Source organism: Arthroderma uncinatum (genome assembly GCF_011692745.1).
Source record: "Arthroderma uncinatum strain CBS 119779 chromosome Unknown scaffold5, whole genome shotgun sequence".
Taxonomy (NCBI): Eukaryota; Fungi; Ascomycota; class Eurotiomycetes; order Onygenales; family Arthrodermataceae; genus Arthroderma; species Arthroderma uncinatum.
This window is the reverse complement of record NW_022983867.1, coordinates 1,181,555-1,204,312: the sequence shown is the minus strand read 5'-3', so window position 1 is coordinate 1,204,312 and position 22,758 is coordinate 1,181,555. Positions and strand designations below refer to the sequence as shown.

General features: G+C 49.7%; 8 protein-coding genes across 8 annotated transcripts; 4 read left to right on the top strand and 4 right to left on the bottom strand.

Moving 5' to 3' along the window:
* Window positions 1-311: 311 nt before the first annotated feature.
* GIQ15_06758 (reduced viability upon starvation protein 161) lies at window positions 312-1,235 on the bottom strand (the record flags this gene model as incomplete). The annotated part of the gene is made up of 4 exons (XM_033554175.1): window positions 312-765; window positions 833-980; window positions 1,040-1,159; window positions 1,223-1,235. 4 exons carry the CDS (start codon window positions 1,233-1,235, stop codon window positions 312-314), a joined length of 735 nt encoding a protein of 244 aa, XP_033403690.1.
* Window positions 1,236-3,454: 2,219 nt separating this feature from the next.
* GIQ15_06757 (HAL protein kinase) lies at window positions 3,455-5,146 on the bottom strand (the record flags this gene model as incomplete). The annotated part of the gene is made up of 2 exons (XM_033554174.1): window positions 3,455-3,586; window positions 3,653-5,146. The coding sequence occupies 2 exons, from the start codon at window positions 5,144-5,146 to the stop codon at window positions 3,455-3,457; spliced, it is 1,626 nt and encodes a 541-aa protein (XP_033403689.1).
* Window positions 5,147-6,242: 1,096 nt separating this feature from the next.
* On the bottom strand, window positions 6,243-6,963 carry GIQ15_06756 (uncharacterized protein; the record flags this gene model as incomplete). The annotated part of the gene is made up of 5 exons (XM_033554173.1): window positions 6,243-6,260; window positions 6,311-6,399; window positions 6,462-6,607; window positions 6,660-6,873; window positions 6,927-6,963. The coding sequence occupies 5 exons, from the start codon at window positions 6,961-6,963 to the stop codon at window positions 6,243-6,245; spliced, it is 504 nt and encodes a 167-aa protein (XP_033403688.1).
* A 712-nt stretch (window positions 6,964-7,675) lies between these two features.
* On the top strand, window positions 7,676-10,312 carry GIQ15_06755 (CAMKK/META protein kinase; the record flags this gene model as incomplete). Its single annotated transcript, XM_033554172.1, has 6 exons — window positions 7,676-7,782; window positions 7,843-7,893; window positions 7,991-8,150; window positions 8,208-9,014; window positions 9,074-9,211; window positions 9,275-10,312. 6 exons carry the CDS (start codon window positions 7,676-7,678, stop codon window positions 10,310-10,312), a joined length of 2,301 nt encoding a protein of 766 aa, XP_033403687.1.
* A 417-nt stretch (window positions 10,313-10,729) lies between these two features.
* GIQ15_06754 (uncharacterized protein) lies at window positions 10,730-11,503 on the bottom strand (the record flags this gene model as incomplete). Its single annotated transcript, XM_033554171.1, has 1 exon — window positions 10,730-11,503. One exon carries the CDS (start codon window positions 11,501-11,503, stop codon window positions 10,730-10,732), a length of 774 nt encoding a protein of 257 aa, XP_033403686.1.
* A 639-nt stretch (window positions 11,504-12,142) lies between these two features.
* Window positions 12,143-13,997, top strand: GIQ15_06753 (GliA; the record flags this gene model as incomplete). The annotated part of the gene is made up of 4 exons (XM_033554170.1): window positions 12,143-12,406; window positions 12,477-12,889; window positions 12,928-13,619; window positions 13,681-13,997. 4 exons carry the CDS (start codon window positions 12,143-12,145, stop codon window positions 13,995-13,997), a joined length of 1,686 nt encoding a protein of 561 aa, XP_033403685.1.
* Window positions 13,998-15,694: 1,697 nt separating this feature from the next.
* On the top strand, window positions 15,695-16,738 carry GIQ15_06752 (uncharacterized protein; the record flags this gene model as incomplete). The annotated part of the gene is made up of 1 exon (XM_033554169.1): window positions 15,695-16,738. One exon carries the CDS (start codon window positions 15,695-15,697, stop codon window positions 16,736-16,738), a length of 1,044 nt encoding a protein of 347 aa, XP_033403684.1.
* A 2,875-nt stretch (window positions 16,739-19,613) lies between these two features.
* GIQ15_06751 (uncharacterized protein) lies at window positions 19,614-20,381 on the top strand (the record flags this gene model as incomplete). The annotated part of the gene is made up of 1 exon (XM_033554168.1): window positions 19,614-20,381. One exon carries the CDS (start codon window positions 19,614-19,616, stop codon window positions 20,379-20,381), a length of 768 nt encoding a protein of 255 aa, XP_033403683.1.
* Between the last annotated feature and the right edge of the window lie 2,377 nt (window positions 20,382-22,758).

Sequence of the window (22,758 nt, the reverse complement as noted above, 5' to 3'; positions counted from 1 at the left end):
TGGGTCCGTGACCGTGGCCCTTATCTCGAGGCCAGGACGAAACAACAAGGAAAACTCCTGGAAGGTTTCGGGGGCGACGGTTACCGAACACCCGTGCATGGATCGGTAGAAGGCTGATGCAACCATTATAAAGTAGCAAGGGTATATCCATAGCTATCTATATATATCCGCTCTCCAGCCCCCAAATCTCAGCAGGGGAAAATAGAAAAGAGAAGGAGGATAAGCCGACAAAAAGAAGATGAGATATGATATATTGAAAACACGCTAAAACGTTACTTCATAGACGAAACAGAACAAGGCTAGCCCTCAGGTCAAACGGTCCCAGCAATGCTTAAATCTCTAATCTCCTGCAGCACCTGTTCTACCTTATTATCCAGGTTACCGGCAGCATACTCCTCTCTCGTGTCCGAGTCGAGATACTGCTGAACCTGAGCCATACGGCTGTACGCCTCAGCACAAAAACGGAGCTGAATCTTGACCAGAGCCTCGAACGATGGGTCGAGGTAGGGAACCCGCAGATCGATAAGCTGGGGCAATTCGTTATATAGTTGTTCATTTAATTGGTCGTAGGCCTGTTTGGCCATTTCAGCGTCCTTTTCGGCGCGCGGTAGCTTGGTGGCATCCTTGTCTGGTTTTTCCACGAGCTTCTTGACTTTGGCACGCATAGAGTCGTAGTCGAGAAGCTTGTGGTTGCGTTTCTTGATGCATTCGTTGATGTCGGGGAAGTATGCACAGAAACGAGAAATTGGGTCAAGAACAGTTGTTCTAGGGACACGTTAAACTGATGAATCTCAATTTGCAAGTGCAAGATGAGTGGACGAGGATTGCTAACCTGTAGGGCCCATCGAGAGCCTTGATCGTTTCTGCGTCCAGATCTTCAACGGCCTGCTTGTAACTCCTGCTCACTCCATCCTTGGCACCAGCATCGCCGTAAAAGGCGTCAATAGTCTCGGCAATTCGCATCTGAGAAGCAGTCATAGCTAGTAAGACTATTAGCGACCTGTTCTGTGAGACACCAGGGCTGAATGGCAGTGCTAACCTCGCAATGAGTCCAAATACCCCTTTGCCTCCTTCTGCAGCCTATTCGCCGCGGATTCCATTGTGCGATAACGTCTTTCTTCAATTTCATAGTCGCGATCATTGGTCTTCTCAACATGACCTGTTATCCCCCAGTGTCAGCCTTGTCCAAACAGCGTACAGGTCCAGGTTCGAGCAGACGTACCAGTCTTCATCATCACCTGGGTCGTTGCCCGGTTGACATTTTTCTTAAATCCTAATCGAAAAAACCGCATCAGCCTCAGTCATTGGAAAGCCCAGATCGATAATCGAATCTAGCTGACTAGTTGAAGAGAAATTCGCCGGGATCCCGCTGCATCCACATACCAGCCCAAGACATCGTAGAGTCGTCGCGAACAGTAACAAGCTATCAAAGCGAGGTTGATAAACAATGAGGAGTAGAACCCAAAGGCTATCAAGCGTTTATCTGGAGCAAGGTTCGCTGGTATAACGGCGTCGAGCGAATTCCTTCTTTTGGCGGGGCAGCGATAGCTTGCGTGTTCGCACGGAGCTGATTTCGGAGGCGTAGAACAGGCGGGTATACTCGCTGGTGGTGTAGTCAGGATAATTAGCAGGATCGCAGGTCTGTTCTATGTATCTGGACAGATGGTAGACTTGCTAACAGGGCGAACTGGTCGATGGTTCGGTCCAAGTTCGCTCGATGCGCTGGTTGAGTTGGATGTGGCTGTGGAGGGCGCGCGGCTTGGCGCTTATGTGGCGCATACGTCACGTGAAGAATGGAGCTGATATCTGTTTATAGAACAAGATATAACGATTCACTGGATGGTATAGACATTATCACTGAGATGAAGGGTAGATATGATGCTGATGCCGTGGATGGCACTTATAAGGCTAATCTAGCACATAAACATTGAGATATACAAATGCAAAGGGGCTAGCAACGGTAGTAAGATGTATATACAGGCTACTGCTATGTAAATGCCAGCCGATATAGAGACCTCAGGTTGCGGCGGCAGTCAATAAATCCAACATGAACGAAGACTAAGCCAACATACCAGCCAAGAAAGAGCACCAAGAAAAGATAAGATCAGATCAGATAACGCCGTCGTAAGTCATAAGCGAAAAATCAATCGCGCCAACCGGAAGTAACTATAAACAGGGATGTTTGTTTTTATTCCTCCTCCTCCCCCTTCATTTTCTCCCTCCTCCTCTTCCTTTTTTTTTTCTCTCGGACATTCCCCGACTCGACCGCCGATCGCCATATGCTAGTGATTGGTAGGGGTCCATCCGTATGGGGGATGCGGATAAGGCATGAATGGGCGCGAGTGAGGCAGTAGTTCGTACCCAGCCCGCGGGAGAAGCAAAACGCCAAAAAAGAAAAGAACGCTCCGTATCAAGGCACGAAGGAAGGGAATCGTTCATCCCGTATCTCCCCATCTCCACCTTGGCTACGGAGTAGTCCGTATCGCGTGAGGATGCAGATGCATGCGAGCCACGTTGGAGGGCAGGGTTCTCTAGATAAGCCATAGAAGGCCGATCTAAAAAGAAAAGAAACGATAAAAAACAAAACAAGCAATAAGCAATGACGAAATAACAGCCGATCGAAATGTGGGATGATGGTGTGTTTCTCGGCGTGGATATAGTGTGGTATATATGTGCAGAGAGAGTATGGTGATATATGCAAAAGGAAGAGAGAACCGACCACCCAACCAACCGAAGAAGAGAGAGAGAGAGAACGAGAAATACGTTAAATCATATATCTAATCAATCGACCGTATAATATCGAATCCAACCCCAGTCCAAATCCAAGTAAAGCAAGGCAAGACCATATCACGTATCCCTGTGCATATGAATTCATCGCAAGCCAATGCCAATACCTATTTGGCAAAAAGTAGAGTTTATAACATGAAAGAAGAATAGAAACGGAAAAGGGGTAGTGTAGTGGATGTGGATGGGGCACATATATAGGCACAGAATAAGTATTGTCAGCGCCAGAGAGAGAGATGGAGAGGAAGGGAGGGAGAGAAAGATAAGGAGAAAGAGAAAGAAAGTAATTCGGAATATAGAGAAATGATCGTAATTCATTAGACCAACCAAACCACCTAGTAGAACCACCGACCATCGGTAGAACTACACCAAGAAGTGCCATAGCCACCGCGGTCGAAGGCAAAAGGCCAAGGACCCGCGATCCCGACCACAACCACAACCAAAAACGCAAACAGGGGGGGAAGGGAAAGCGGAAAAAGAAAGGAGTAAGCCACCCAACTTGCATCATAGAAAGTCAGTTAGCCAGCCCGTTCCGTTCCTTTTCATCTATCCTTCTTTATTTTTCTCGTTCGTCGGCCCACCAATCGGACCCGTGCCGTGACCACTTCTATCAGCAGTAACGGCATCGGAAGCGGAAGTGAAATTCATTCCGTGAGTCAAGCGTGTTAGGTTAGAATCCCTCTTCACCAGCTTTGCACAGCTTGATATCCCTCACCCATTCGGATTTGAGAACCTGTGAAGCTGTAATTCGACGACCTGGGTTGGGGTCGAGGATGGAATAGATGACATTCCTGCAGCGTGCCTATACAGAGAACCATCGTTAGTAAGCACATCATGCATAGAAGTGAAAAAAAAAATCGGTACTCACGCGATGCAGGGTTTCGATAGGCGCATAGCCATCTTCATCTCTCCTCCCTTCCAGATATCGATCGTAGAATTCATCCTCCTCCTTCTGCGCCTGACGCCATAGATGTCTACCTGTCCTCATGGCCATGTAAATCACACCCGTAGCCCAAAGATCGACAGCTCTGGGATCGAATTCCTTGTCCACATATTCCTCTGGCGCAATGTATGGCGCAGACCCACATAAACCGGCGGTCATGTGAGCCTCTTTTTCCCACGCCATGCGGAAACATTCACCGTTGCCAAAGTCCGTGATCTTGAGTGCACCGTGCGTAGTGAGTAGGAGGTTTTCCGGCTTGAGATCTCGATGGGCCACGCCCATCTCGTGCATGTATTCGACTCCACGCATGAGCTGTTTGAAGTAGCAGTCTGCCTCGCCCACGTCGAGTTTCCCAGCGGCGAGGATAAGCGTGTAGAGGTCTCCACCGGCGCAGTACTCCATGACCTCGCAGTAGTCGCCTTTAGCGTCCTGCATGAGATCGAGGGTGTGGATGATGTTTGGATGGCGGAGGGAGGAGGAGATGCAGAATTCAGACGTGAGGCGTTTTTGGTATTTCTTGACCGTTTCCTGGGGACGACGGCGGAATTCCTTGACGGCATAGACGTGTTCTGTCTTGGAGTCCTTGGGGTCGATCTTGTGGGAGATACGGACGATACCGAAGGCACCACGGCCGACGATTTCATGGCACTTGCCGTATTTGTCGACGAGGGAGGCGGTGTTGTTAGGACCGCCCTTCTTGTCGGTCGCCATCTTCTCCTTTTCTGTCTTGAGCTGGTCGACCCAGGTAGACATGAGGGAGAGCTGCTGCTGGTCGTCGGCCTGGGGCTGGGCGTGAGGGTCCTCCTTCTTCTTGCCGGCACCGATCATGTCCCGTAGCATGTCTGAGAGCTTCTCCTGGCGTTTGGTGGACTTGAGAGTGTGTATGTGGGTGCCGTCCGGGAGGATCTCGAAGCGTTTCTGGGGCTGGACTGGTTCCTTGCCCTTCTCGACCTTCTTGTCTGCCGGTTTAGACTCTGGTTTCTTGTCCGGCACCTTCTGGTCCACCTTCTTGTCTGCTGGGACGGTGGCTGGCGATGGTGGAGGCAGCATCGGGGTGGCAGGAACTGCTTCTCCATTAGACCTGGGCGGGTCCTGGGCCGGTCTGCTGGGAGAAGCAGCGGCCGACGTCGTCGACGAGCGAGTCTGCGAGAACATGCGGGAGATCCTGTTGGTCATCTTTGCCTTGGGGGGTTTCTGGGGAGAGATCGAAGAGAGGGCCGAGGCGGTTGTGGCGGTGGAAGAAGCGGTGTTGGGAGGACCAGGAGCCGTGGTAGCAGACGGTGGACGAACAGGAGAAGCAGCAGCAGCCAGGTGAGTGTCCTCCATGGCGCGTGTTATCTGGTCTCCATGCTGCGAGTGTGAGGTCGAGGAGGAGACGGAGGACGGGGCCGGGGAGGAGAGCGGCGTTAGTGAATTCATGTGCGGTAGACGGAGAAGGTGATAGCCGAGGAGAAGCAAGGAGGAGAGCAGCAAAAAGAGACGAGAAGAGGAAGAAGAAAAGAAGCCAGGCAGGGCCCGGCAGTCAGCGCGACGACAAAACGGTCGGAGCAACTGTGCTGCTATATATGTAACTGGTGTGTGGGGTGTGTAGTGTAGGTGTGTGTGTGTGTAGAAATGAGGTTGAAGAAAAGGCGAAACGGCGGAGGAGGAGGTGGGCAGGTGGCTTAGTCAGCCACCGCACTCTCTTTCCTGCGGATTTCTTGCTTTTGCTGCTTGCGTTGTGGCTTGGTCAGCGCCTAATCGCGCCTGTCATAGCTGGGCATCGAGCTGCATACCTCTGCATAGGTCGGCATGCACCACCACCGCCGCTCCAGTGCATCACGATGCAGCACGATGCACGAAGATGCAGGAAGATGCAGGAAGATGCATGTCGTAAATCGCGCACCAGGAAACCCGCGGGCCCCGGAAAGCGGGCGTCGCTTCCCCCAGCGTGGACTTGCCCGATCAGGACACCCGCCGGAACATTCCTGCTGACTAACGCCAAGCCTTCAGCCACAAGCTTATCTCAGCTTGATATAAGAGAAAGTTGTGATAGACGAGAGAAGTGAGAAGTGAGAAGCTGATGGAGTGAAAAGGCAGTGTTGAGTGCGTGCTACAGTACTCGTAAGACAGGCTGGCCTAGATCTACCTCTCCTCTGTACGATGTACGCTGTACGCTCCTGCTTGGTGCTACCAGTCCTAGCCCTATCAGCCTACTGGCAACAGCCGCAGCAGCCGGCAGCCCTACCGTGGTGACCTTGGTCTGACATTGGTCTGACATTGCTCTTGGCGCGACTGTAGCTGAAGAAGCTGAGATGGCTGCCCCGGGCCGGCCGCCGAGTCGGTGTTTGGCCGTGGTCTGTGGGTAGGTATGTACATGCATGGCCAGGTATCCGTCAGGCCTCTCTGTGGCTTGTTGTTGAATCCCGTCCAGCTTGTTACTTCATCGCTCTTGGCCTGTCTTGGCGTTGTCTACTCGATCGGACAGCTGTGACATATAGTATGGCATCGACTATCGCCCAGGCATGTACCAGAACTATGACAGGACTCGGGTCTAGACCACAATTAACATCTATATCAACCGTCCAGGGGAAAGATACGTACCACAAACTGTTCCAGTGACTCTTCGAAGAGCTCGTTATACACGCCCACGCCGCCAGGGTGCTCGACGGGGGACAGAGGGTTCTTGACGACTACCACCGCATCACGAGTTAGCATATCTTCCTGCATTATAGGGGGACGGGCGCTGGCTGACCGTATTCTACGTAGAGGTTGACGTATATCTGGTGCAGGGCCAGGCGCATGTTGTTCGCCTTGGTGTCCGTCATCATCACAAACTTCAGGTTCGTCGGCGTCTCGTAGTAGTGTAGCTTATACTGGCCCGTTCGGTAGCACACAAAGCTGTCCGCATCCACGTTAGCTCTCCTCTTCTATCCTAGATCGGGTGTTATACTTGTCGTCATCACCACCTAGCTTCCGCACCATGTTCCGCAGCGAGAAGACGGCGCCGAAGACCAGTCGCGTGTCCGTAGAGACCGGCTTGTGGGTGTCCTTGGAGAGGCCGTTGGAGAGGGCTCCTGGTCCGTCAGATGGGTGCGAGTCCTTGATACCTCCTCCGCCGACTGCGCTCGCACGCGGGTACCATTGGCGCTGGTATATGCATTCCGCTGGTCTCTGTTAGCATCGCCGTCTTCTCGCTGCGGGGAAACGCTCTACTTACCGTGTCGGTCGAAGATGAAGAACGAGTAGACGACCATGGTGCAGAGCTGTCGATATATGTTCTGCTTAACTGTTTACCACTTTAGCTCTCCAAAGGGGGAAACGCTGGTCCACGTGACTCTACTAAACCTCCGCCTCGAAAGTCTTGTTGGACCGTCCAAGTAGATATACAACAACAACAACCTCGAGCTCGTCGACTCTTCTGCTTCCTGGAGAAATCCCGGTGTCTCGACGTCGAAGGCTGGTTGGACTTCTCTTGCAGAGTACGTAAGCGGCCGATTTAAAACCGAACGCCCGCTTGCCTTGCCCGAGCATCGATCGCGATAGGACGGGCCAAGCAGCCAACCGTTCGCCGATTTAAACAAAAAAAATAAAAAAGATACAGCCCTTATACTCGACGCCATGATCTAGTTCTGGTCAAGGCCTGTAGCTTGACTTTGATGAAACGTCTCCTTGATTGCCGAAACTCCTATACACATCGCTACTCTCACCTGTGGCGGAACACCATGAAGTCGTATTGATCACCTAGATCAAGTCCCGGTCGACCGCCATACCCCACATCCATTCAGCCTTCCCCTGTGCATGCACCTTGGATGCTTGGACGCACGCGTGGGCAGACAGACGGTCAGATATATCGAGTGCATGTTTTGAGGCAGCTCAAGCGCAGTCTTGCTCCCAGTCTTGACGGTAATGTCTAGATACCATGTCTCCTCCGCTCCTCGTCGCTCCTCACTAATGCCTGATCGCTAGATGGACGCCGATCCCATCTCAAAGCACGGCCGGACGGCCCAACTTGCTCTAGACACAAAATATGTCTCGTCGACAAGCTCGGAGCCCAGTCAGAATGCCCTCAAGAGGTATGTCGTCGTCTTCTCTGACCTGGATGGCTGTACACCGGACTGACGGACATGGCACAGCGCCAGGCCCTCCTCCGGCTCCTACGATAGCCCCCTGAGGCAGCATGCTCGGTATCCCATGGCCCCGCGACAAGTCAAAGTTCGTTCATCCCGTCTACGCGCCCAAACCGTTTTCCGTAATGATTCGATTCGATTGACTAATGAATAGCCGTGTCAAGGAAACCCTCAATGCCCAGTCGACGTATACCAACAGCCAGGACGATAACACCGCAGAACACCGTATAAATCAATACTTGATCAAGCAGGAGATTGGCAGGGGCTCGTTCGGTGCCGTCCATCTAGCTACGGATCAGTACGGACAGGAATATGTATATCTTGATGAGCTGCTGGAAATTGTTCATCTCCTTTGTCTAACTCTCGTCTAGGCAGTTAAAGAATTCTCCAAGTCACGACTACGGAAACGCGCCCAGTCCCATGTTCTACGCCGTCGACCGGGTAGGCATCCTGGCGTCCAGCCGGCAGGTGTTGGCTTCAATTCACCGCTCCATAGACACCCGTCTGGACTCGACGAAGCCGAGAATAGGAATTCACTGTACCTTATCAAAGAAGAGATTGCCATCATGAAGAAGCTCAACCACAGCAATCTTGTATCGTTGATAGAGGTGCTAGACGACCCCACCGAAGACTCGCTCTACATGGTCATGGAGATGTGCAAGAAGGGAGTCATCATGAAAGTCGGCCTTGGTGAACAGGCAGACCCGTACAGCGAAGAAAACTGCCGCTGCTGGTTCCGGGACCTTATCCTGGGTATCGAATATCTACACACCCAGGGAATCGTGCATCGCGATATAAAGCCTGATAACTGCCTATTGACTAATGACGACGTCCTCAAAATCGTTGACTTTGGTGTCTCGGAGATGTTTGAAAAAACTTCTGATATGTATATTGCCAAGTCAGCTGGGTCGCCTGCTTTTATCCCGCCAGAGCTGTGTGTGGCCAAACATGGCGAGATCTCCGGTCGAGCGGTAGACGTATGGTCCATGGGCGTAACGTTGTATTGTCTTCGATACGGACGTATTCCGTTCCACACAAGCAATATATTTGATCTGTATAACTCCATTAGAGAAGATCAGGTGGAGCTACCGGGTGAGACGAACGAGGATTTTAAGGATCTCATGGAGAGAATTCTAGAGAAGGACCCTACGAAGAGAATCACCATGCCGCAAATAAGAGTAGGTGTAGCCATTTTGATTGCTTTTCTTTTTTCCTATCTGCTGATTCACAGGTTTAGGACCATCCGTGGGTTACCAAACGCGGTGCAGACCCCCTTTTATCCGAAGAGGAGAATACTGCGACCCTCGTAGGGCCGCCAACAGACGAAGAGATGGATTCTGCCATCACAAAAAATCTCGGACACGCACTTATAGTAGTATGTCTTGACCAATGTCTACGTCTATGGTCCTATTCTTGACTAACCTCCCTCGATCAACAGGTAAAAGCCGTTCAGAAGTTCAAGAGACTCATCAATGATGGAAGCCCACTGCAGATGGAAAGCATTCTCGGCGAGGGCGAAGAAGCACACTTCGTCAAGCCCCCTCTTATCATGGGAGAGGAGGAAGAAGAAGAGTTCAGTGCAGTCTTGCATCATCGGAGTATCAAAGAGCACGTCTATCCAAGACGGCCGAACCAACCCAAGCGACCAAGCCAGGGAACTACCGAGAAGCCATCTCACATCTCACTCCCATCTCCAAACACTGTTGAAGTCTGCCAATCACCATCACCCCAATACCAGACCACTCCCAGGGCCAGTTCACCAACAAAATCAGCCGGCCTAGAAGGAACTCGTGGGCATGCCCGTGATCCGCTAGAGGAAGAAATGCTATTTCTCAACATTGGCCCGTCAAATTTCAGCCCTGACTCCGAAGGCTCGTCAACCCAGCCTAATCTCGCCGAAGACAAAATTTCCATATCCTCAGTAACTGACGGGATCCACATACCTCCCAACCCTCTCGTTGCTGATACACCCATGATTGTCAGCGAGTCTCCTCCCGCAGCAGACTATGATATCTATGAGACAGCGTACAAGGAGATAATCGACCGAATCACCAACCAGAGCCGTGAACGTCAATCGCCTACGCCAAAGGTATATCTCAACCGAAGAGTTGAGAAGAAAGCAACCGGCGTCTCTGGCCTATGGACGCAAGCTAGGAAGGATAGCATGATGTCAGGTTCATCTAATCCTTCAGTCCTCACCGCTACCGCCCCTAATCGCCCTCCTCCTCGTCCTAGCCCTATTAAGCGATTCACAGCTGCTGCTGCGTCTTTCGCCGCATCCTCGGGCCAACGGTCACCGTCACCGTTGGCAGTGGCTGTTGCCGTAAACGATGATGGAGCCGGATTAAGTCAAGGGACCAATATTAGTCCTATACAAACCTCCGCATCGCCAATACCCTGTTCTTCATCTGTACCTGCGACAACTGCGTCCCCCACCGCTCTCTCTCCCGTCGAAGACGCCAAAACGGGTCTATAAGCGCTTCTCGCATCTGGTAAATGAGGGAAACAGTAAGATCACGAAAGATGACGGCAATGACTATATGATATCGGCGTATATCAGGACTTGATTTATTTTAGCACGTCTCCCCCATCCAGGTGGTGGGAAGCATTGGGGGGAATGGTGCGTATCTCCCCTTACTGTTATCATTTTTATTTTATATACACGGCCTTCCTTCGCCATCTTCTCCACCACTTGTTTAAATCGTTGATATTGGGACGGGTCATGTATCGCAATGCAATTTATATAAATCGTAAATATACATAAAGGATACTCAGGTATAAATGACTATACAGCTCATGAATTCTAGTCATTAGGTCTATTCTATTCTATCGCTAGTCGTACAAATCACAGTATCCAACAGCGTAAATAGCCGCCCACAAATCAACATATATCTTATATCCGGCTTTCACCCGTCAACACCGCAGGTGGCTCGTCGGGCTCCATCGCCTTATAAATCCGCAATATCTCTCTTTCTAATAACTGCTGTAAGTCGGTCCCTTTAGCGGCTAGAGCATCATGTTGGGACTTCGATATCGACTTTAACAGATAATCAGACACCGCGTCTCTTTCACGGGATACAGGTCTTCCAACCCCAATGGCCAGCCGCATTAACGCCGTCGGGGTTTTCGAAGATGGTCCACCACCACCGGAAGAGAGTAACTTGGCTTTAACCAGGCTCTCCACCGCACTCTTAATCCCATTATGGCCCTTCGAGCTCATTTCCGGCCCACCATACCGAAGAAATAAATTCCCATACGACCGTTCCAACTCGTCATGCAGTAATATCAAGTTCGTCGTCCGGTTATGTGTCATGGGCTTCATCCCCTTTGCTTTCTTCTTCCCTACTCCCAAGGGAGGAACGGGGATATCAGGTACAATATTCTCCCGTGCAAGCCATGATTTATACGCCCTCGCCAACGACGGGCCCGACGTATTCATATAGCTCGGCGATTGCCAGAGGGTAAGCCGGCTCTGGGTCTTGGGGAGGTATGTTTCCGCCGTTAGGCCGTTGCTGAGACTAGGATCGGGGCTGAATGGGCCGGCGTTCATGAGCTCAGCGAAGGAGCGGAGGAGGATGTGACCGGCACTGTGGAGGGTGTTGTAGTAGGTTGGGCCTGGATTGCCGATCGAGGCGATGAAGAACGAGGATGTATGTGTAGAAGCCATGGCTTTTTCGAGTTTATCTCTCTTTGATCGTGCTATTTTTCGTGCTTGTTAATTAGATTTTGCGCGCGCTCTCACTCAAGGTAAAATGCAAGTGATGATGCGTTTCTTCTTCCGTGGAGACAAACCCTTCTATAATAACACTCTCTCGCGAGTCGCTCTGGTTCCGCGCTCCCTGACCAAAACCGCCGAAGACTTGTGTTTGATGCTGCCTCCTTTGCTCTACCTTCGCATGACTCGCAGATGTTTGGGAGGACGATGCGCCAAGACGGGCCCAGAGCTGTGGGCCATCCGGCTTCTATTTAAGCATCAATTTAAGCATGGTTACAACATTCAACTTCGTCAACATGGATGATTTTGAGGAAGCCGGATGCTAGCGAACGGGAGACGAGCTTGAGATGGCCTTGAATGGCCCTTTACTTTTGCCAACTAGGTTCGATAGGTTATCAGCTTTAGATTGCTAGCCTGATGGCTCATTCTTGCTCATTCTTATGTACATCCCTGCGGACGATCTCCCAGCCTTGGGGGGCTAGATCGGAATATATAGAGAGAGCATGAACACTCTGTCAGGCAAGGCTTCAATCAGACCATCCAGATACACACAAAGCCTCGGGGTGTCGATTTGAACCATATAAACAGGCAATGGCTCCCTTGGATCACCCCCAGCTCCCTGCTGAGCAGCCAGGGACAAACGCGACCACGAGCGTATTATCAGACCGCGAGAAACAGCCAAATTCAACATCAGTCCTCGGTTCTCCTCTAGAATCATCAGGGTCCAGGGAAGACAGCACGACCACGGGCCAAGATAAGGACATAGAGACTACAGAGACTTACCCCCAGGGTGCCAAACTGTTCTTCATTATCCTCGCCATTATTCTCAGCATCTTCCTCGCCTCTCTAGACCTTGTGAGAACCCCTCCAGCTTTGTATATGCTAGCCCTATCTACGTAATAAATATCTAACCTACCATTGTCAGACCATCGTTGCAACAGCAATCCCTAAAATCACAGATGAGTTTCGTGGCCTTGATAAGGTATCATGGTACGGATCTGCATTTTTCATGACCAACGGTGGCTTCCAGTCATCTTGGGGCAAGGCCTACAAATACTTCTCACTCAAGTCCACGTTTCTTGCCTCCGTCGGCGTTTTCGAGGTAGGCAGCTTGGTGTGCGCTCTAGCACCAAACTCCACGACCCTTATTGTCGGCCGTGCTATCACCGGCCTAGGCGCCGCAGGAATCGGGACTGGTGCATACACTATCATCGCCTTTGTCGCGGAACCCAAAAAACGGGCCATGTATACTGGCTTCGTCGGGGTGTCTTATGGCATTGCCTCTGTGATCGGCCCCCTGATAGGGGGAATCTTTGCAGACAAAGTATCATGGCGCTGGTGCTTCTATATCAACTTGCCAGTCGGTGGTATTGCAGGCTTCATCATATTCCTCTTTTTCACACTCCTGATACCGCTAAACCCGTCATGGCGACCTGGAAGGAAAGGTTCTTGCAAATGGATCCTGTCGGTACTGCTATGATGATGGGTGCGATCGTGGCATACCTCCTAGCCATGCAATCTGGCGGACAGACCAAGCCATGGAACAGCAGTGAGGTGATTGGTCTCCTAGTTGGCTGTGTTGCCATCTTGATCGCTTTTGTTTTCTGGGAGACTTTCCAGGGCGAGCGAGCCATGGTAGTCCCACGCCTCTTCAAGAAACTCAACGTCGGAACGAGCTGCATTTTCACATTCTTCTTTTCCGGTTCCTACTTTCTCGTCATATATTACCTACCCATCTACTTCCAGAGCATTCATGACGCTAGCCCCACTATGTCAGGTGTGTACAACCTCCCGCTCATCTTGGCCGTCACTATCACCATGATTTCTTCTGGTATATTCATTTCAGGGGTCGGTTTTGTTGATTTTGTAATGGTCCTCGGCTCTTTGATTGCAATTATCGCGGCCGGATTGCTCTCCACCTTTGACATCGGCACTGCCCCAGCAAAATGGATTGGCTATCAAATTCTCGGCGGTATCGGTTGGGGTATGGCATTCCAGGTTCCAATCATTGTTAGCCAAGGCAATGCAGATCCTAAGGATATGTCATCGATAACGGCTATCGTCTTGTGTAGGTCCTTAATCCGTGAATATAAAGGGGGAAACAATGGCTAACAGGAGTTTCTTCAAAGTCTTTATGAATGCCGGCGGCACTTCATTTGTTTCGGCAGCACAAGCAGCATTTGTCAACAGGATGATTACCACTCTACCTTCCACTGCTCCCAGCGTTAACCCAGCCGAAGTTATTGCCACAGGGGCCACTCAGATCCGAGCCGCCTTTTCGGCTACTGAGGTGCCTGGAATTGTTGAGGCTTACACGGCTGGCATCAAGCTAGCCTTGGCCATCTCTATTGGTGCGACGGGAGCGGCCTTCATCGTTAGCGTGTTCGGGAGCGGCCTGCATAGGCTTACTGCAAAGCTCAAAGAGGAAGCAGGTAATGTTGTCTGAGCTGAGGGTTCAAGGACGCTAAAGTCTGGGTGAATTTGATTGTAAAAGCACCGTGCAGCTTCGCTAACGACGGTCGAACCACCAATCGAAGCTCCCGTCAAAGTTTCATGGCGCCGAGCTCACTGCACCTTCAGAAGTAGCGGCATGTCTGAGCTCGCGAAGCTGAAACTCGGCAGCAAGGGGAAGTTCGTTGTACAAGTATACATGGAATTGTCTAACCTCTCTGCACGGATGCCTCATGAAATATGAATATAGCATATGATACCCTGAATAATCAAATAGATCGTTACTACTGAATATAAATATATTAGATCCAAAAAGTTCTATGTTATCTAGAATCAACGGAGCTAATCGAGGAGATAGATAATCTACTACCACTAGAGCCTCCCTATCGATTAGGAACTGTTCGCACACATCACGACACGGGCCGAAGTTTCAATATTGAAGTATATAAGGAAATGCAACCAAGCCACCCCCACGGAATCGTGTTTCAACTGTTCCCGGGAAGGGAAATTTTATCCTGATGGGGGCTAATTGTGCAATCCCGCAGCGACAACGGGATTAATGAGGGGCCTCACCTTTACACGAATGCAACCAATGTCGGGAGAGAGGGAGTTCCCTCACGCCTGGGCCTGGGCCTGCAGATGCATGATTAAATAGTTACCGTTAAAATTACGGTAAAACCAGGGAGCCTTGCAGATTGAACTTCCCTATCCCGCTTCGACGTCAAGACATGGATGTCTCCCATATCGACCGACGATCATCTTTGGCGGAGTGCCTATAAGCGGCATGTCCTCCCGGTGCATGGTACAGGATTACAGATCCAAAAGCTTGGGGTGCATGCACCAAAGTGACCACAGGAACAATCACGCTATTCCACATGTCCCAACGGATTGGAACAGGTTCGAAAAGGAATATTTGAAAAGCAAAGAGCCAGTGGCGCTGAATCAGAGAGGATCTGATGTCCGAAGAGCGTTGGATCAAGCCCCTTCAATATCCGTGCGCTCATTTTTCCTTTTTCCCAGGAATTTGATCCCCTATTCCCACCTCCCAGTGTCCCGGGAACCTTGAGGGCGATAGGTCGGCCACTATGGGCCACTAGGGGATCATTCTTGCGTTCTTTTGCGACCATCTGCCCCGCTAGGAAATCGTCTTGACGGACACGACTCAGCCCGCGGTGGGCGCGCTTGCCAACCCAACCACCTGGTAACGTTCATAATTGGATCACAGGCAGGAGAAAAGCAGTGAGGGTGCGTTGTTCAAGAAAAAGAAAAATGAAGGCAGAAAAATTACGCAAGGTCGGTTAACGGGCCATCTCCGTGTACCCCTTTGTATGGTAATATGCGGAAGCATAGCGGTAACGAGCTGTAGCATCGACAATGAATGAACAATGACGTAGATCCCGCATATAGTACTCCGTATTGCCGTAATAGGAGAAAGAGTTGAACAATTCCTCTACAGCTATCCCGTAGACGATGTACGCCGTAAGCTGGTATCAAGTTCCTCGGCTGGTTTGGGCCATGGGAAGACGCCTGATACTAGTGCGTTAGCTAGCTCAGCTCGTATAGAATTTTGACTCAGGTCATGGATAGAACAATGACTCAACAGGAAGCCACCTCCAGCTTATATACTCCGTATTATGTGCTCCGTAGACAGAGAAATAACTCCATAAGGCATCATAATTCTGAATTTTCAATATGGCCACAAGTAGAAGAGGGGGCAGCCGCTCCTATGGAAACGCGAAACGTGATTCTCATCGATGTCAAGACCCGCGAAGGGAGCAAATCCGGCAGCAACTTAGCATTATCTCCGAAGAAACCAAAGATCTCATACCATTGGTTCTAGATCGGACACAGGAATGCTCGGACGGGTTCCTCATCCACGGCCCCGGTGTTCCACGCCTCAAGGCCGAGAATTGCCCTGGGTTTACCGGCGTAAGGGTGCGTGTCATGGAACAAGACACATTTGATGCCGCAATTCACTTGACCAATAAGAATGACCAGAACGCCATCTCAAATACCACCGCCACAAGTGCGAATGATAATACAACCGCGGAACCCGACTATGGACATACATGCATTCTCAACATGGCCAGCGCAAAAAGACCAGGTGGGGGCTGGTTGTCAGGAGCTGCAGCACAAGAAGAATCGCTCTGTCGACGGAGTACACTTATTGAAACTCTCAAGGAAGGGTTCTACCGGATCCCAAAGTGTGGAGCTATCTATTCGCCTTCGGTCGTTGTGTTTAGAAGCAGCCGGGCGCTTGGGCATAAATTGATGGACCTAGACGACCCAGATTCCCTGCCTATCGTGAGTGCCATTAGTGTTGCTGCCCTTGTGAGACCACCAGTGAAGACTGTGAGGGTTATTACAGGCTCGAATAACGACGGAGGCGAGGCAGCTACACCATCTGCGTCATCAAAGCAGGTCTATGAGCGAGCGTCAGATAGGGAAACAATGAAAGATAAAATGCGGCTTATTCTTAGGGTTTCGGCATCGAAGGGACACAGACGAATTGTTTTGGGTGCTTTCGGCTGTGGAGCATTTGGAAATCCCAGGGAGGATGCAGCTGATTGTTGGGCAGAGGTGTTTGGCGAAGCCGAGTTTCAAGGTGGATGGTGGAAAGATGTTATCTTTGCTATCCTTGATCCACCAGTTCGGCCTGGCCAGAACCAACAGGGCTGTGGGAATGCTGGTGCCTATATTGGGAGGTTGGATGGATTGCCAGTGTCGCCTCAATGAGTGCCTTATCCTGCAGCTCGGGGGTGAAATCAAGTTTGCAACTGTGCAAGTCAAGCGGTACATAGCAGGCTGTGGAAGAGTAACGGATGACAGGGCCCATGGGTATTTTTGTACCACATAAGCCGATTTGGTGAGATATGGACAATTTACTGACCAATAGAAATGGATCAGGAGTCTTTAGCTGAACAGATCAGTTCCCGGAACCAGGTCTACGGGACCAGAGGCTGTAAATTAGCAATTTATTCTTCATAAAATACATAACCACAGCTTATATTCACCGTATGTGGCACGGAGATGCCGGGCATACTATCAGTAGCCCTCGACATATCAGCTTACCGTATCCCTAGATGAATCGTCTGATTGTCTGCCTCATTTTGTTGGTGCGATGGGAGTAGGCAAGCGGAAAATGATATAGATGCGTGCCACCACCGTTTTCCAATTCCGGCGAGAACCCAGAATGTCGGTGAAAAGGATCAAGCGATATGGACAGGGATGATGCCGGTAACACATCGGCTCCATCAAGCCCGCAGCAAGATAAACGTCCATGGTTGGCCCACTCGACTGGATCAGAAGCTACCATGGAATATGGAATACACGTTGACATCGGTTCTAACACGGCGATCAGGCCCATCCGGAATCCAAGGGATGCGGAAGCGGCTTTGCAGAAATATCGGCCGGCCACCTCCGAGATAGGAGAGAAATATATCACCCGTCATATTCGCGTGCATCGTACCCTTACGTGGTCCTATCCAACATTAAGTATCATATGCACGAGTCATAGGAAGCACACCGAGGACGCAAAATACTGAAGCAACTCAAAAAAAATCTCACTTAGAACAAAGGAAAGGGGGTCACTGATTAATAATGATCATGCAGTGCCCCGTTCCAGACAACAATCCCCTGTCATGCAGCCAGCAACTTGTTAGTTCATGAATCTCTGAGTGCGCCGGGATGACGGGAAAGAAGGGGATTGGATGCCAGAACGGCTTGGGGTGATGAGCTGATGTGAAGAGTTATGGGTATCACTCCACTACCACAGGCTCATACCCTTGCATCAGCTAGAGTGGTGTGGAAGCGACGTCAAGCCACTGTAGGCCATGGAACGCAGATATTTGGGCACGGTGAGAATTGGTCGTAACTTAGGTGACTCCATGACGAGAGATCATGACCGTATTTGTAGTGATACCCTGTGCTGCCTATACTCCGTACATATTTGATATAGAAATATGTACCCTGAGCGTGCAGTTGAAATATGGTGCCCACTTCCCCGGACCCGTCAACCAGGTTCGCTGCCGGCTAGCTCATCACACATCAAACCACAGCGATTCGTTAGATCGTACGGAGTACGGAGTACAACGGACGGGTTCTTTTGCGGGCACTGGGTAACGACGAAAATGGGGCCGCAGCTGCATATAAATCCTTGGTGTGGTAATATATATGGGTGTGTTCCTCCCTCTGTAATGGTACCAAATGAGAGCTAAAGAAGCAAAAAATAAGCGTTGACCAGATCCCACCGCTCTGGGTCAGGGGCTGTTAGCCGAAGAAGTCCGCGGTGTCATCGTGCCCTTCCATCCGAGTTCTTTTCGACTTCCTTCCCTCGATCCCCCTTTTTGCCCTGAGATTCGCTGCACTGCCTCGCCATCGCACGAATCGCAAGTGCAAAGGTGCAGGCAGCTGGCTATCGTGGACTCCTGCGCAGGTGAAACATGCCATTTCTCGGAATAAAACTAAGGGATAGGCGCGGGATGCTGACACGTTTTGGTCACGATGTATCATCCAGATGTGGAGTCGCTGGGCTTGGACTATTTCATGCACGACGAGAAAGCTAAAAGAAAAGAAAAGAAAAAGGAAAGGGAAAGGAGGAAAAGAAAAGAACCCTGAAACTCCTCTGGCTGGGAGATGCCGTGCGACCATTTCCTATCGCTGGTGCGTGCTTGCGCCGGATTCAACTCTCCCGACGAATGCAAACCGAAAAACGAGGGTGTCGCATGTTGCTGGTGTACTCCGTAATGGATGAGGGTTTAATCTTAGCTCGAGTCTGGGCTGAGCTTGCAATGGGGAGACTCTCACTGTACTTGGCAACATTGAGTCTAGTTAATATATACGAAGCCAATTTCTCGCCTTTCACTTCACTCTCTTCATTCACGCTTTCTCCAATGACCATCACGAATAGGGGAGAAAAAGAAAAACGGAATTCCTACTTGAGGACCCCCTAGGCACTCAAATGACAGGCGCATCACAGCATAAAACGATCCTTGAATTGCTTCCTTTTACTCCTGCTGCTGCACGTCAATAAACTCGGGGCTTCGGGCTAATGCTGTTGTAAGATAGGGTGTGGTTATATTCGAAGAAGTGAGTTTTTTCCCTTTCTATTCTCCTCTGAGAAATATATCCTATCTCGAGAAGCTGGCGGGGCGGGTTTGTCGTCGTTTCTTGATTGTGTGTCTATATTGGCCTTGGACCTAACGTAGTTGGTTATAGACGGACGTCATGTCATGGCCCAAACGAAATCTCATACACATAATCTCCCGCGAGGGGGATCCTTTGACATGGACATAGATATGCCAGATGAAGGCGATGTCCCTGATATAGATATCGATATCAGTTCAGACGGACAGCATTCTTCCCTGGCTCCCGGCGAAAGCACTACAAATGCAGGGTAAGTCCAAATGGCTTGTTATCAAGAGAAGCTTCTCTTATCGAATAAAGCTGGAATGGTCTCATTGATTAATCAACGCCCTTTTCCAGTTCAACAAAGTCCTTATCAGAACATGCCTTCCAAGTGGTGGAAGAGAACGGCCGTCAGTATTGTGACAATACATATTTCATGCCCAACGATGAACGGGAACAGACTCGCCTGAACATTATTCATCAAATGTACCTCATTATCTTAGAAGGTCGATTAATGAAATGTGCTCTACCTCAATCTATCAGAAGAGTCCTCGATGTTGGCTCCGGACCTGGTGATTGGGCTCTTGCCATGGGTGAAGCGTACCCAAACACAGAAATAATAGCGACCGATATTAGTCTATTCGACACTGAATCAGTCGGCATCTGTCCGCCGAATGTTTCCTTCCAAATCGACGATGCCCAGGAGGAATGGACCTTTCATGAACCTTTCGATTTTATTCACGTTCGAGGGTTAGGCGGCGGAGTGTCCGATTGGTCATTCTTTTACCAGCAAACCTACCAGCACCTTGCCCCTGGCGGGCTTATTCAGGTAGCTGACTGTGCCCTCATTGCAAACGACTTTAGCATGCCAAACTCTCCCCCAAATTCATACCTTAGCATTTACCTGGCTGCAATCAGCTCTGCCGCAGAAGTGGCAGGATTCCCACGGAGCTTCGATCATTTCCGCCCTGCCGCACTAGAAGCAGCCGGATTTACTGATATCCGTGTATACGACACCCATATCCCCGTGGGCACATGGCCTGAGGATCCGTTGGAGAAAACCCTTGGGAAAATGACATTGATCGTACTGTTTGAAGGCCTCGAGGCTTCCAGTATGCGTCTCTTAACGAAATATCTTGGATGGAGCGCAGATGACGTTATAGATCTGTGTGAGAAGGTGCAATTAGAAATATTGAACAGTGAGGGTATGGGGGGATTGGTAAAGATACTAGTGGCAAGAAAACCGCGATAGTGAAGCCCCCCCTTTCTCTCTCTCCCCGGTTGATCCTTATCTTGCTGTTACATGCGTTTTTGACCAAGATAATTATAATGATTGGAATGAATTCTCTACGACGCGTTCAAAATATCCATTGTACCAGATTCGTACCATCACGTGTTGAACCCAATTAGGAAATACAACCTCCTCGACATTTTTACACCATCCCCTAGCATGTCTATGTCTGTGTCTATATCCTCCCCATTAGCTCGTACGAGGTGCATCGACGAGCGTTGAAAATTCTCGTTTGTTGATTTTTTCTGGCACCTTATCCTGGTTTTACTTGATACCCCTATCCATGGAAAGTCAGGAAATCGTTTCGTCTAAAAGCCTCGTTTGCTCTCCGAGTGGGGATAAAGTGGCCACATATATTAATGAACTTCTGATTTCAATATTCGATGAATTGTCTAAACCTGACGGCCGCCCTTCTATATCCCTGAAACGACGTTCAACTCATACAACGTACGCGTTAAACCCAGAGACAAGTGCACTAGAGTCAAAGGATGAAGCCCACATCTGCACATACTCCTGGCCGGGGAAGACAACACAAGAGGGCTGGCGGTTTGGTATGAAAATGTTGCACCATGCAATCCATGATCTATATTTCTCCGCCTTTCGCTAGGATTTCCAACTGGACTACTAAATAAATGAATGTGGTATTAGGTGTTGTTGCGAGGATATTGGGCCTCATATCGGAAGCAGTTAATGGAGACTTTATAAGCTCAAAAAGAGACATCTTCTACCAAGATCCAGTATACTTCGGATCCCAGCAACTTGTGGACAGATACGTTGATGATATTGCCTTCACAATCGGGGTTGATCGGACGGCGTTACATGTGGTATGTCATTTATTCCATCTCTATCAAACTCTTCAATATGCTAATATTGTCTGTCTAGGCAGCGGCAGCGAAGGGAATGATAGGTGGAAGATTTAGGGTTGGATTCAAAAACGGCTCGTTAATAGAAATCGATACTTACACTGAGGTTACTATACATATGCGGATGCATTGTCGTACATTGGCTATGTGCTAAACAGCTTTCCAGGGTGTTTCTATCCCAAGGATTGACGAAATCGACCGGGTGGATATGTCTGGCATTTCATGGATACTGGTTATAGAGAAAGAGGTACGCCTTTTTTTATACCCTGTCTTGTCTTCTAGAAATTGAGCGCAAAGGTTTCCAATTAGGCGGTCTTCCGTCGTTTGGTGACATCTGGCTACTACAAAACATCAACAGCAGGGAATGGGGTACTCTTAACCGTAAGGAACACTTCATTCTCCTTTGTTTATAAATCTACAAAGTACCCAGAGTCTAATATTGGCTATATTTATCCAGGGAAAGGGATACCCGGATCTCAGTTGTAGAGAATTTCTACGCCTTCTCTCGCAGTCCAGTTACCAAGGATCCAACCTTAGCCCACTTTCCTGCAATTCTGCTCCTATATCTCCCCCAATATACATATTGGTTGACAGTGATCCGGATGGAATGGCAATTATGTCGACCTACAAATATGGGTCGATGGCGCAAGCCCATCAAAATGCAAATCCCAACGTACCCACAATCCAATGGATAGGACTACATGCTTCTGAGATGATATCAACCGTAGAAGTCCAAATAGGTCGTCACTGATTCCAATGAGCCAACGCGATCGAAAAAAGGCCGAAGCTATGCTCAAACGGAACCCTAGTTTTACCGAAGATGGACCAGAACCAACATGGCGGAGGGAGTTACAAGTACTTCTAATGGTGAACATGAAGGCTGAAATAGAAATCTTATATGAGTTAGATGGTGGCATAGAGGGATGGCTTGATAAAACGTTGTCGAAGTTATGCTGATTTATAAATTTCCCCGACATGATATCACATAGTTACTGAGATTCCGTGCTGTCCGTACAGAGAACACATAAATTGCCTTGAAAAGAAGAGGATTAACAAGGTTAACCAAACAACGTATATGCAGATACTAAAAAACAGCCATATCTCTATAAAAACGCTAAAGTGACCCTCAAAGATGCATTCGTAATGAGTGACATAAATCCTTCCGCAGACTTGACACACTCAAGGGCAGAGGTTAACAGACACAACCACCAGGATAGGCTTCTCTAGCTGATCAGAGTCCCAGCCCCTTTCTCACTTCCTCCCGCACCCGCGATTCATAGTCAGATCTTCTTTCTCTCCACATCTTAGCTGCCTCCACGTTCGCGGGACTCTCATCATTAGGCTCCGCTAACATACTCATAACACTGATGAGAATCTTTTCGACGCTCTGAATCGGGCTCCAGCGCTCGGATGCGTGTTCGTAGTGGTTTGGATCATCACCAGGTGGGTGTAGAATGGAGATACACACATTCCCA